Genomic DNA, 12780 nt, shown 5'->3' with positions numbered 1-12780 from the left:
ATACTTAGCGGCCTACCTAATACAAAAAGCAATAGCGATAGCTCTTATAAGGGGCGCGCCCTCGCGCCCCTACAGACGACAGAACACACAACAACTCAATACACTCAGTTTCTATACTTAAGTTTATCACAGTCTTTTATCACAGTGACCCAAAAACAGTCCTTGATCAGAAACCCCTCACAGTCTGACAAGGGGAGAATCCTTCTTGTTACTTGTAACAAATATCTATAACTTCAATAAGACTAGCTTTATAATAGGCAAGATTTTATTATAGTTAGTTATTATAGGCTTAGAAGGATATAAGAAAAAGAAGTGGGTATAGCTAGGCAACTATAAGTGGGTTACTATAATCTAAGGTGTGGGCGCGTTAGGTTGCTAAATACTACCCTTTGTTGTCTTTGTGGGCAAGGTGCTTATTAACGTCTAGTTTAAGAATTTGCTTACTAACTAGGTTCTTAAAGTTAGTCCTAATGGCTAGACGAATAACTAGCTTAGTCTTGCCTAGTTAAAGCACTTTAATACTTATACAAAGAGCTCTACTATAGGTAAGTATTAACTACTTATTATTAATAGCTATAAGAGCTACTACTTTAATAATTTCTAAGATCTTTGTAAGGAGAAGAATATTATACTTCTCTATATACCTGCGCACTTATCTTACCTATTATAGCCTCTTAACGTCGCCTGCTTCTTGCTATTAAAGCGTAAGTATAGCAACGCTATTTTAGGCTTAGCACGCAACCGCACCTACTATATTAGCAAAGAGACCTTCCTACTAGCCTTTAAGACTACTTTTAAGTAGTCTATTACGAAGGAGAATATCTAAGCTAGCTTTAGAGGCGCTAGTCTAGTCCTATACGACTTATAGGCTGTGCTATCTAAGCTTAATATAGTAGTGTAGACACTTGTATGTTACAAGGTAACAGGAAGGATTCTCTCCTTGACAACGGATGGAAGGCAAGGAGCCTATGGACGTCTACGTCAGAAGGTAATGATCAACGCGGGGCGTGGTCACGTGATTTGGCATCTCGCCAAGACAGGGAATCTGGAGATGCCAGTTCCTTAGGGGATGCCAGGACATCTAGGGATGCCAGCGACATCAGAGATGCCGAAGGCTGGGACAGATGTCAGGACCAGAGGCAATAGGTATAAGAATGTGTTGGATCTCATTATTACACTCGTTGTAGTTAACTCTTTAGAATAGTTCATCTCTTACACAGATTAATACTAGTTATTCTATCTTAGTATAGAATTAATTGTTCATTCTTTTAGTTAAATCCTATAACTCTTTTCTACATAGCACTTCGCAAACAATTACACAGACTACCGCTTTAGTCTACTCGCCCTAACCTGGACCAAGACTAGAGAAGTATAGCCGACCCCTGTGTAACACTTTGACCACTACTAAGTCTTTGTGGAAGGATTAACCAACAGTACGCCTAATTAAGATTCACAATGTCTCATAATCACTCTCAATCCCAGGCTAGTGCCGGCGGACCAGTACAGGGTCCCAGACCAGCGCCCCAACTAGTACTCGACGACGAGATGCTAACCCTAAGTAACGATAAAGATGAGGACGAAGACGCACGAAACCTACGAGAGTTGCGGAATCTTAGGCGACAGGCCACAATCACGCAGCAGCAGATGGCTAGCATGCAGGATATAATTAATTAGCTCTTGAGTTAGCTGATGGCCACCCTAAACAAGAAGAAGTCTGTCACGAAGCCTAAGATAGCGGCACCTAAGAAGTTTAATAGAACCTACACTAAACTATAGACATTCCTTACTAATATTGACTTGTACTGTAAGTATAATAGAGTACTAATAGACTAAGATAAGATCCTTGTAACAAGCACCTATATAAAAGGCAGGGCAGCCAAATAGATAGAACTCTATGTCAAGGATTTCCTAAAGGACGCAGACAACTTAGGAACTAAAAGCGAAACCTAAGAAATATTCAGAAACTAGGACAACTTTAAGAAGGAAATAGAACAGATCTTTAGGGAAATAGACAAAAAGAACTAAGCAGAGAAGGCAATTACTCGCTTAAAGCAGACTAAGTTAGTTTTAGTATACACGGCTAAGTTTAAACAGCTATAGGCAAAAATTAATTAGGATAATGCTGCGCTATAAACTGTGTTTAAAGTAGGTCTAAAGGAAAATGTCAAAGACGGTCTTGTACACCACGAGAAGCCAGAAACGCTTTATGCTCTAATAGAGCTAGCCACGCGAATTGACTATAGGCTATAAGAACGATACAAGCAGAGGAAACGCTTATTCCAGCCTACCCCGGCCAACACACGGAAGCAACGTCACAGTAAGGACAAGGATAGCAACACTATTATAACAGGCAAAGTGCAAGAAAACAAAAGCTAAAACGCCCAAAGAAATCGCCAGGATGGCCTTTCTAAGGAAGAACGCTAGAAGCGTTACGATAACAAAGCATGTCTACAATGTGGCAAACAAGGACACTTTGCTAGAGACTGCACAAGCGAAGTTAAGCAAGCGATAGTTAAGATTAGGATAATTAGATGCAGAACACCTTACCTATAGGATATAGAACTTAAAGACACGCTTAGCGACCTAGACTTGTATAAGGAGGCATGATAGGAGTTAGACAAGGCCTTTAAGATAATACAAGAAGCTATAGGTCTAAAGGACTTTAAGTGGGATAACCCACTACCAACAGACTATAGGGTTAAAGGGGCTAAAGTACAGCGCTGCCTAAGAAACTGACTATGCTAGATGTGTGGAGACGCCACATACTAGGCTAATAATTGCGCTCTTGAAGACTGAATCATTACCATAGGACTGAACTCTAAAGAGATTGGATATTAAGCGGTTCACGAGCAACCTAGCTTTAGAGACCTAGAAGCTGAGGTTAAGAGGAACAAACCTCGCACGTTTAAGGAACAGATAGAGCAACACAAGCACCTGCATTAGGTCGACTGTAAGGCACAGTGCGACTACTACCTAAGGAAATGCAAAGAAACTAGAGACAATAAGAACAATTGCTACTATACGCAATTGTGGTATAACAAGTGTTAAGTAGATAGATGCCACATGCACTAACAAGAAAAGCAGCAAGCATACTAGAAGCTATATTAGCTCTAGTGCAAGAAGAACTGCGAGTACTATAGGAAGCAACAACAAAATGCTTAAAAGGTAGACAACTTCTACTATAGCACGATAACAACGCAAGAATGCACAGCAAAGAACTGTCGCATGCATCGCCAGGAGACGCCAAGAGTAACGATAACTCGGATGCAAGCCATATTAGCAGCGATAGCGGGACCAGTTCCCCACGAGTATATGCATTAGTCCTTTTGCTATAACTATGCATACTAGGCGCATTTTAATGCTAAAATAGACAATAGGTACTTCCCTAAGAGAAAGGGAAGATAGTTAAAAAACTAGGACGCCACTAGGGACAGGGTCACGCTAGTGTAGGCAGTCCAAAAACGACCTATGTAGGAGTTAAGAGCGTAGGGACGCAGGATCTTAGACTCTAAGCGATAGTCCTCGTGAACGGACATCGTGTGACAGCGACTATAGACAGTGGTGCTGCACGAACCATAATCTCACCCAAGGTGGTGGAGATGCATGAGATACCCTATCGGACTAAGAAGGTGCCAATGCGAGTGGTATTAGCCAATGATAGCCCAATCGCGTACAGGAATGGCATAATAAGACTAGAGACCAAGCTAGTGCTAATAGATTTAGCAGGGACGGAAAGTCAAGAGATAATCAACATCATAGATCTTGGTGAAGAAGACATGTTAATAGGCTATGACTAGTTGTTAAAGCACAATCTAGCTATAGATTAGCGGAAACAAACAATACTTAGAAGAGAACCTGTGCATAAGGTTGCTGGAGTACGAAAAGAGTCGAACCCGATTATCTAGAGCTCACCTAAGGACGGGAGGATAGGTACGATCTCACCATATAAGATCGCGAGAATCTATGTAAAGGACCCTTAGAGAATAGGAGTTATTTAATTAAAACAAGTCGCGACTACGAAGGAAGGACTAGTACTATAGTTGGCGATACTAATAGAATACTAGACGAACGAGTTTAGAGAACTGTTTAAGGAAAATGAAGCAACAGACCTAGCGGAACACCAGGACTGGGATTATGAGATTGTCCTTGAAGATAGAGCTAAGTTGAGCCTAGGAGGAATGTACCCTATATCACCTAAGCACGACGCTAAGTTGCGGAATTACCTCTAGAAGAATCTAAAAAAGGGATTTATTAGACTAGGACATGGCCTAATAGCCTCTCTAATCTTGTTCGTAAAGAAGCTAAATGGAAAGTGGCGACTATGTGTCGACTACCAATGGTTGAACGCGGTTACAGTAAAGAACTGATATCCCTTACCACTTATAGGAGAGCTTATGGATCGACTCTAGGGAGCTAAGTGGTTTACAAAAGTCAACGTACGGGAAGGGTTTTACCGTATTCAAATCAAGAAAGGACACGAGTGGAAGACAGCCTTTAAGACAAAGTATGGACTGTACGAGTACATAGTCATGCTATTTAGACTAACGAATGCGCCAGCAACGTTTTAGTTAGTGATTAACAAGGCACTCTACGAATACTTAGGAATCTTCGTTACGGCCTACCTAGACGATGTATTAGTATACACTAACAGTACGCTAAAAGAACATGTTAAACATGTCAAAAAGGTACTGCGGAAGCTTAAGGAGTATAAGTTGTACTTATAGGCTAGCAAGTGCGAATTCTATACAAAAGAAACTAAGTACCTAGGCTTTATTATCTTAACAGAGGGTGTTAAGATGAATCTAAAGAAGATCTAGACTATACAAGAATAGCTAACCCCTAAGATAGTTAAGGACGTGCAATCCTTCCTAGGATTTGCGAACTTTTACTAAAAGTTTATTAGAAACTACTTCTAGATTGCTACCTCTCTTATAGAGATTACAAAAAAAGAAATTAGGTTTAAATAGACTTAAGACTACTAGAAAGCGTTTAAGACGCTTAAGCAGGCATTCTTAGAGGCGCCTATACTAGAAATGTACAACCCAAGACAAGAGACGCGAGTTAAGACTAACGCGTTAGATTATGCACTTAGAGCTATATTGTTACAGCAGTGCCTAGACAAGAAATAGAGACTAGTGTTTTACTATTTACAGAAGTTCTTAGGAGCAGAACTAAATTACAATGTTCACGATAAGGAACTACTAGGAGTAGTCGATGCCTTTAAATAGTGGGAGGTGCATTTGTTAGGCTTGCTCTACACGATTAAAGTGTTTTCTAATCACTAGAATTTAACAAGTTTTATAACAACGAAGAAACTTAACTAACGACAAGTCTAATAGGCTAAGATGCTAGCTTAGTTCAACTTCAAGATCACCTACTAAGCCAGATCGCTCAACAGGGCAGCAGATGCCCTGAGCCGTAGATCGGATCTACGAGAAGATAATCACAAGGAACCGCACGATGCAGTATTCAAGCAGATGCCCGATGGCAGCTTGAGATATAACCAGCCGGAACTGGCTAAGGTAGCTAAGGTAGCCGCGCAGGTAGAAACCCTACAGCAGCAATGGCAGCAGAGAGCAGCCAGCTGGCAATTCGAGCCCGACGCCGAAGGCTCCGATCAATTGCTACAGGACGAACGAGAGTACCAAGATATGGTTTTGAAGAATCGAACATATGTACCTCTACACATAAGATTAAGTCTTATTAAAGAACTATATAAGTTTCTAGAGTATAGACATGTAGGAGTAGAAGAGATAGTTAAAAGACTAGCAAAGGTGTTTGCCATGCCACGCTTGCGAGCGAAGGTGCAGGAAACCTTAGGCAACTATTTAGCCTGCTATTGCAATAAGCCTAAAAGACATAAGCCCTATAGCCTGTTGTAGCCCTTACAGCCACTAACACAACTATAGACTAGTGTCACGATAGACTTTATAGTAAAGCTCCTAGTATTATTAGAACCTAAGTCCAACTAACTTTGCGACACAATACTGGTAATTGTAGATTAATTGACTAAGGCAGCAAAGTTTATGCTAATAAAAGAGGCTATTACGGCAGACGAATGCGCGTACGAAGTAACTAAGGCACTAGTATCGGAGCACGGGGTGCCTGAAGAATTTATAACAGACAGAGATAAGCTGTTTACGTCTAAGTATTAGGACACATTTCTGGCAAAATTAGGAGTCAAGAAAAAGCTATTAACTAGCTTCTACCTGGAAACAGATAGCCAGACGGAACGAACGAATTAGACTTTGGAGCAGTACTTACGGATGTACGCCAATAAGCTGCAGGATAACTAGGTTAAACTCCTACTAATAGCTTAATTAGCTTACAATAGCTTAAAGTTAGCTATAACAAAAAAGTCACTATACTACGCGAACTACGGGTATAAGCTAATTGCTCATTAGGACCTAAAAGATATTAAGAGTATCGCGGTAGGAGCCGACAATAAAGCACGTCTAATGCAGGAATTGCATGCAGAATTAAGCAAGAGTATTGCTCAACAAAACCTCACAACAGCACGAGCTACGAATAAGCAAAGGATTAAGGGACTAACCTTTAAGAAGGGGGACAAAGTTTTCTTATTAAGATAAAACCTAAAAACTAAACGACTATGTAGAAAATTAGACAACCTCTAAGTAGGACTATTTAAAATCCTAGAGGAAGTTAGGAAAGTAAATTACAAGCTAAAACTCCTACTAGGCATGCGTATCCACCCCATCTTTTATAAGAAACTACTAGAAAGAGCACCTCTAGACGCCGAGCTAGCAACGGATATAGAGCTTAAAGACAACGAGTATAAGGTCGAGGAGATTAAGGACCTGCGGAAAATTGGTAGTTAGTGGAAGTACTTAGTCAAGTGGCAAGGATAGCCCAAAAGCCATAACACTTGGGAACCTGAAGGAAACCTAACGAACTGCAAGTCACTAGTACGTGAGTACCATAGGAAGCTCCTGAAGAAATCGGGACTGTTCCCGCGAAAAGGAAGGAGTAATTAAAAGAAGGATCGTAGTAATTAGCCTGTAACTAGCCTGGATCAGCCGAAGGTCTGGATAGCGATGGTTCGACACAAGAAGGGTCCATACCAGGAGCAGAACTCTCCTTGGCCTGTTCTTTCGCACGATCCTGTACATTAAGAATCGCGAGGTCGCGACGAGCGAAAGACCGCTCTCGCTTCTTCACCTCAAGGAGCTTAAGCTTTTGCTGAGAAAGTTGCGCTTCGAGACGCGCTACCGCCAACTCTTTCTCTTCACGCTTCTCCTGCACGATTCGCTATTCTTCCTTAGAAACAAACAAACTACACTTAGCACCAACTGAAATGCACCTAGCACAGCGACCAGTGGACGTCTCTACAAAGCAGCGGAGCTTCTTCTCTTCACAACGCTTGCAACAGAAGTCCATTTCAAAACCCTCTTGCTCCACACGCGCTGCACGAGCACGCTTCTGATCAGTCGACGAGTAAGGACGGGCGGCACGGGGCTTCTGGACCTTGGGCATGGTTAGGAAGGCTAGAGTTGGGAAGGGACGGTTGTCAGGGCCCAGGGCCTACCGACCTTATATGCAGCCAGCGCTTCAACACGCGGCACGGGAAAACGATAACCTAGGGTATCAAGACGATAGCCCTAAGAGGGGAGGTAATGTTACAAGGTAACAGGAAGGATTCTCTCCTTGACAACGGATGGAAGGCAAGGAGCCTATGGACGTCTACGTCAGAAGGTAATGATCAACGCGGGGCGTGGTCACGTGATTTGGCATCTCGCCAAGACAGGGAATCTGGAGATGCCAGTTCCTTAGGGGATGCCAGGACATCTAGGGATGCCAGCGACATCAGAGATGCCGAAGGCTGGGACAGATGTCAGGACCAGAGGCAATAGGTATAAGAATGTGTCGGATCTCATTATTACACTCGTTGTGGTCAACTCTTTAGAATAGTTCATCTCTTACACAGATTGATACTAGTTATTCTATCTTAGTATAGAATTAATTGTTCATTCTTTTAGTTAAATCCTATAACTCTTTTCTACATAGCACTTCGCAAACAATCACACGGACTACCGCTTTAGTCTACTCGCCCTAACCCAGACCGAGACCAGAGAAGTATAGCCGACCCCCGTGTAACATTGTATAATTACTGCAATAGGTAGCTACCTAGTAGACGTAGACACTACGTAACGCGCGCGAAGTTAAGTCTTAAATTAGTCTTATTTAAGAGAGCGTAAGAAAACGCTGTAGGTCTTCTACTAATTTACTTACTAAGTAGATCGCGCAGCTAAGTAAGGGGGCCTAGCAAATAGTATATAAAATAACGCTTATAATAGAGGAAATAGGTATGCTTTAAGTAGCTCTTAATAAGTTAAATAAGCGTAAAAGCTATAAGCGGCGATACGTATAGATAGAAGAGACTCTTACTATAGGCAAAGTATAAGAAGTATTAGCTAAATAGGTAGATAGTAGTTATAGTAATAGTAAGAGTGCGTTAAAGAGGGTGCGAGAAGAGTGGTGGTGCGGGCGTTATAAGCAGACTAGACACAACGCTTGTACCTACGTAGTTAAGATAGATAGTGTAAGTAATAGTAGCAATTTTAATAATTAATTTAGTGTATTGCAATAGTTTATTAACTATAATAAAAAACTATAATAACGTGTTAACGTAGATGTAGTGGTAGGGCGTTAGCGACTCGCTTGGGTTAGCGACTTACTTGTGAACCACGTTATTAGTTATTATGATTATTATTATTTAATTACTTAGTACCAAGCACGACAAATGTGTCAAAGTGGCATTTTAACCGCTTTCTTCTTCTTGGACTAGGGTATACATACTATTTTCTCTACATGAGATACTTTACTTTGTGTAAATATGACATGTATTATAGGAAAAGTACCTTGTGCTTATCTGTTCATGTAGATTGTGTGCATGTGTGCATGTGTGCATGTGTGTATATGTGTGTGTGTGTGTGTGTGTGGGTCGAGAAAAAAAAAGCTTATGCAGACGGCAACAAGGGCAAGTGACGCGCGGACGAAAAAAGATTACTCCATCTAAAAAAAAACACTTTTTTTTTGGAACTGCAACTGAAATGTGACTGGTTACACTGAAAAGTTTGATTGAAAACTAGCCCTGTTTTTCAGTCTTTTTCACATGGTAGATACGTAGGTGTGGTGCATGGGTATCCACAAATCTATGACGCGAGTGCTTGAGTTGAAGGAGGCTTGGCAGCAGCAGCGTCTTATGCCCGTTGGCTTTGTCAGAGGAAGCGAGATAGATTAAAAACACTTGGCTTTTCATCAGCAGGGCCAGGCAGACGTAAAGAGGTAGGAAAAGTAGCCAGTGTGATGAATGGCAATGGTTTATGATACCAAGTCCTGTGTAGATGGCGACTGGTGTTTTGAAACAATTCATGCCATGGGTGCCGACGGCTTACGCTGACTGTGAAATGACCATTGGGGGGGTTGAGTGGCAGGCGCAAGTGGTGTCCAATTACGCGCAACTGCACCAAAGGAGGTTGGGTATTACTCCAACTTTTGAGACATGGTCATCGATCTAGACAAGCGTCTCTGTCAAATGTCCCATGGAGACGTAAATGTGCCTCTCAGGAGGGAGCCAGGCAACAATGAGTGTTGCCGGGGGGGTGGGGGGTGAGGTCTGGAACAGCAATAGCCGCCTCGTCCGGTGGATGAGATGGACAGTGGGCTACCGCATCTGTACTGCTTGCATGTCGATGACGAATTGGAGACTTGCAAGAGAGCAAAGTCGAGTGTCGGGTGATGCGTAATCGTGGGCCCAATCTGGGTAGTCGGCTAAAGCAAAGAGGGTTCTGGCATGGTTTGGGGGGGGGGGCGCATGGTTGGAACCGCCATAGCCTCGCGAGCCCCATTTTTCGTACACGTACGCTCTCCAAGAAGTTTAAAGAAATGGTAGCACAAAAGAAAAGGGTCGTGGAGTCGTGCCAGGCGTGAGCTGATCGACAGGGCGTACCAGGCGGATCCGAGAAGGAGGAGGCCTTGTCATGGGATGGAGGCAAAAATGTCGTGGGTGCTATCGGGCCTGTGTCACGTCAGTTGCAGGAGGAGAGGTTTTGAGGGAGAAGATGGAATCAGCAGCTGTGGGGAGTGAGTGAGTATAGGGTGAGTGGGTGGGTTTAACAAAGTCACAGAGGCAGGCATGGCGTTTGGCAGTGGGTAAATCGGGGCCACGGTACCAAGGGGAGTGGAATGCAGCGTGAGGCGTCATTTGACATGAGAGCGGCAGCAAGCGAAATGTCGAGGGGGAGGACAAGCAGTGGCAGTGGCAGTGGTGGTGGCAGCGTTGGGACGTGGGGCGCGGAGGGATTGGATCGAGTCATGCAGCTTCGGGCGGGACGAGAGGTTGGGATTGCCATGATGCGGTTCATGGCGAGGGCCACTGGGGGCTGCAGGCGCCGACCCCGGATTTCAGCTGACCAAGACATGGGATCAGCAGCCTTGTTAAGGTCTTATCTTGTCAGCTAGTGACGCAGGCAGCGGTGGCATGAATGGGCGGCGCAAGTGCAAGAGATGGTGGGCAGGGTTGGGGTTGGGGGTTGGGGAGGGGAGGGGAAGGGAAGGGAGGGGAGCGAGGACAAGGGCGAGGGCGAGGGCGAGGGCGAGGGCGAATGGCACGGGCGGAGGGGCTCAATGGGGACTTAGTGTGCGTGTAGTTGGTCGTCGCAGGCTGCAGCGGGTGGAGTGACTTGACTGAGAGGCGGGCACGGGCCACGGGCTGCTTACGTGTAGCGTGGCCGAGACTTCGGCATGCAGCAGCGCACCTGCCGCTCTGGTGGTGGTGGAGGAGATGGGGCACACGAGGGGCAGCGGCGACGTCGAGGCGGGAGCTGTATCAGTGTCGTGGGAGGCGGGAGTAGGAGTAGGAGTAGGAATCGTCGTGGTGATGGTGGCCGTGAACCGTGGTAGATGCAGGCGTAGGCGGAGATGTGGACGTAGTGATGGTGTAGGCGTAGGCGTAGGCGTAGTAGGCGTAATGGTGTAGTAGTGGTAGTGGCAGTGGCAGTAGTGGCAGGAGCAGGAGTGGAGCAGCAATGGAACAGGTCGGGAGGCTGGCGGGTAGAGAGGCTGCTACGGACTGCACTGGCTGGGTGGGTGGTGTCGCAAGACATGGGCGCAGACGGGTCGCGATCAGCGGTCGTTGATCAGCGAGCGAGTGCTTGGTGTGTGTGTGTGTGTGTGTGTGTAGCTGTGGTGCAGCTGTGGTGCACATGCACGCGGACCGAACAGGGGGGGGGAGGGCACAAGTCAGCCCCCACAGGCGCTCCGGGAAAGGGCGAGCTTTCACGAGTCGCCACTTCCAGAAGGCTTCTGTTGCTGGGGTGCTGGCGGGAGATGACGAGGCCGAGTGGCAACAGGCAGCGGGGGAGAGGCGAGGGCACACCCAGGGCAGGCGAGGGTAATATTAGCCTTGGGCTGAGCGCCCAGGCGAACAACGGAGCCATGGCTGCGAAGCCCGGCGCCCGCCCTCGATGCCCTGGCCTGGCCTGCCCTGTCCTGTTCTGCCTGCGCTTCCCTGCCCTGCGCTGCCATGGCATGCAGACCTACATAGTACATGGAGCAGCCAAAACACGCCGCTGCCAGCGCACCGAGGGCAGCGGCTGCTAACCGCGAGCAGGTAGTGCTGTGTAGCAGGCGTGGTCGTCGAGGCAGAGGGCGGCCAGGCGCGCAGCAGAGGCCCGTCCACGGCTGCTGGGCCAGCCCTGGGGATGGATGCGTTTCAGGACCGAGGCCGGCCTGCAGCCAAGCGTGCGCGAGCGGCTCTCTGGGTTTGCGGGCGCGCGCAGGTGACTGTGACGGGCAGCCGCCGTCGCCGCCGCCTGCCAAACACCTGCTCGCGCACCCAGTGCTGGGGGGGCTGGCGGGCGGGCGTGGGCATGGTATAGTCGTGCGCAGCAGGGCGCGCACACACGCACACACACACACAGGCTGGCTGGCTCGCTCGCTGCCAATGACGCGGCGGAGCATTTCGCGGACCGACAAGCTTCCAGAAGGCTTAGGTGCTTCGACGGCGCTGCTGCTGAAGACGCGGGTGGGGGCTGCCCACAGCTGCGCCTTGCTCTTTTCGTCTCGAGTAATCCAATCACAATCACCACGCCATGCCTGCACCTCTCCTCCACCCTGTTCTCGAGCCATATCCCCGAACCTCTCTGCCCTTGCTGCTGCTCCTGCCGCCGCCGCCGCTGCTGCTGCTGCCACTGCTGCCATCTGCTGCTGCCTCTGCGGCCACCACCACCACCTCCTCCTCCTCCTCCTCCAACCACCTCCTCCTCCAACCACCTCCTCCTCCACCCTCTCCAATTCCACCCCCTCTCCCACTTCCCGGCGCCCCATGCTGCTCACACTGCTGTCCCTTCTGCGAGTGCGCTGCATGCGACACTGACGCCGAGGTCTGCCAGCCCCTGCGTCTGCGCCTGCTCCGAACCACCCTCTCCGTCTCCTACCACCACTACTACTACCGCTACCACCACTACCACTGCCGCTACTACCGCCATCACCACCGCCGCCATCACTGCTACCGCCGCCCACCCTCGTTTCCACGCCCCCCAGACGGCGCTCCTCGTCGGGCCCTCCTGTAACACTCCCTGCATCGCCCTTGGCTTGCGACGCCGTTGCGCCGCGCCTTCGCCGTCCGCACAAGCGCTTCGTCCTGCCCGCACCGAGAGAAAAAGAGAGGGACCCAGCGAGCGAGCGAGGCCCAGAGAGAGAAAAAAGAGAGAGAGAGAGAGAGAGAGAGAGAGAGAGAGAGAGAGAGAGAGAGAGAGA

At 47.1% G+C, this 12780-nt stretch overlaps 1 protein-coding gene across 1 annotated transcript; it reads left to right on the top strand.

Moving 5' to 3' along the window:
• Positions 1 to 12113: 12113 nt before the first annotated feature.
• SETTUDRAFT_35300 (uncharacterized protein) lies at positions 12114 to 12593 on the top strand (the record flags this gene model as incomplete). Its single annotated transcript, XM_008032482.1, has 1 exon — positions 12114 to 12593. The coding sequence occupies one exon, from the start codon at positions 12114 to 12116 to the stop codon at positions 12591 to 12593; it is 480 nt and encodes a 159-aa protein (XP_008030673.1).
• Between the last annotated feature and the right edge of the window lie 187 nt (positions 12594 to 12780).

This window comes from Exserohilum turcica, assembly GCF_000359705.1.
Source record: "Exserohilum turcica Et28A unplaced genomic scaffold SETTUscaffold_8, whole genome shotgun sequence".
NCBI lineage: Eukaryota > Fungi > Ascomycota > Dothideomycetes > Pleosporales > Pleosporaceae > Exserohilum > Exserohilum turcicum.
Note: the sequence above shows the minus strand (reverse complement) of the source record. Positions and strands in the feature narration are given on the sequence as shown.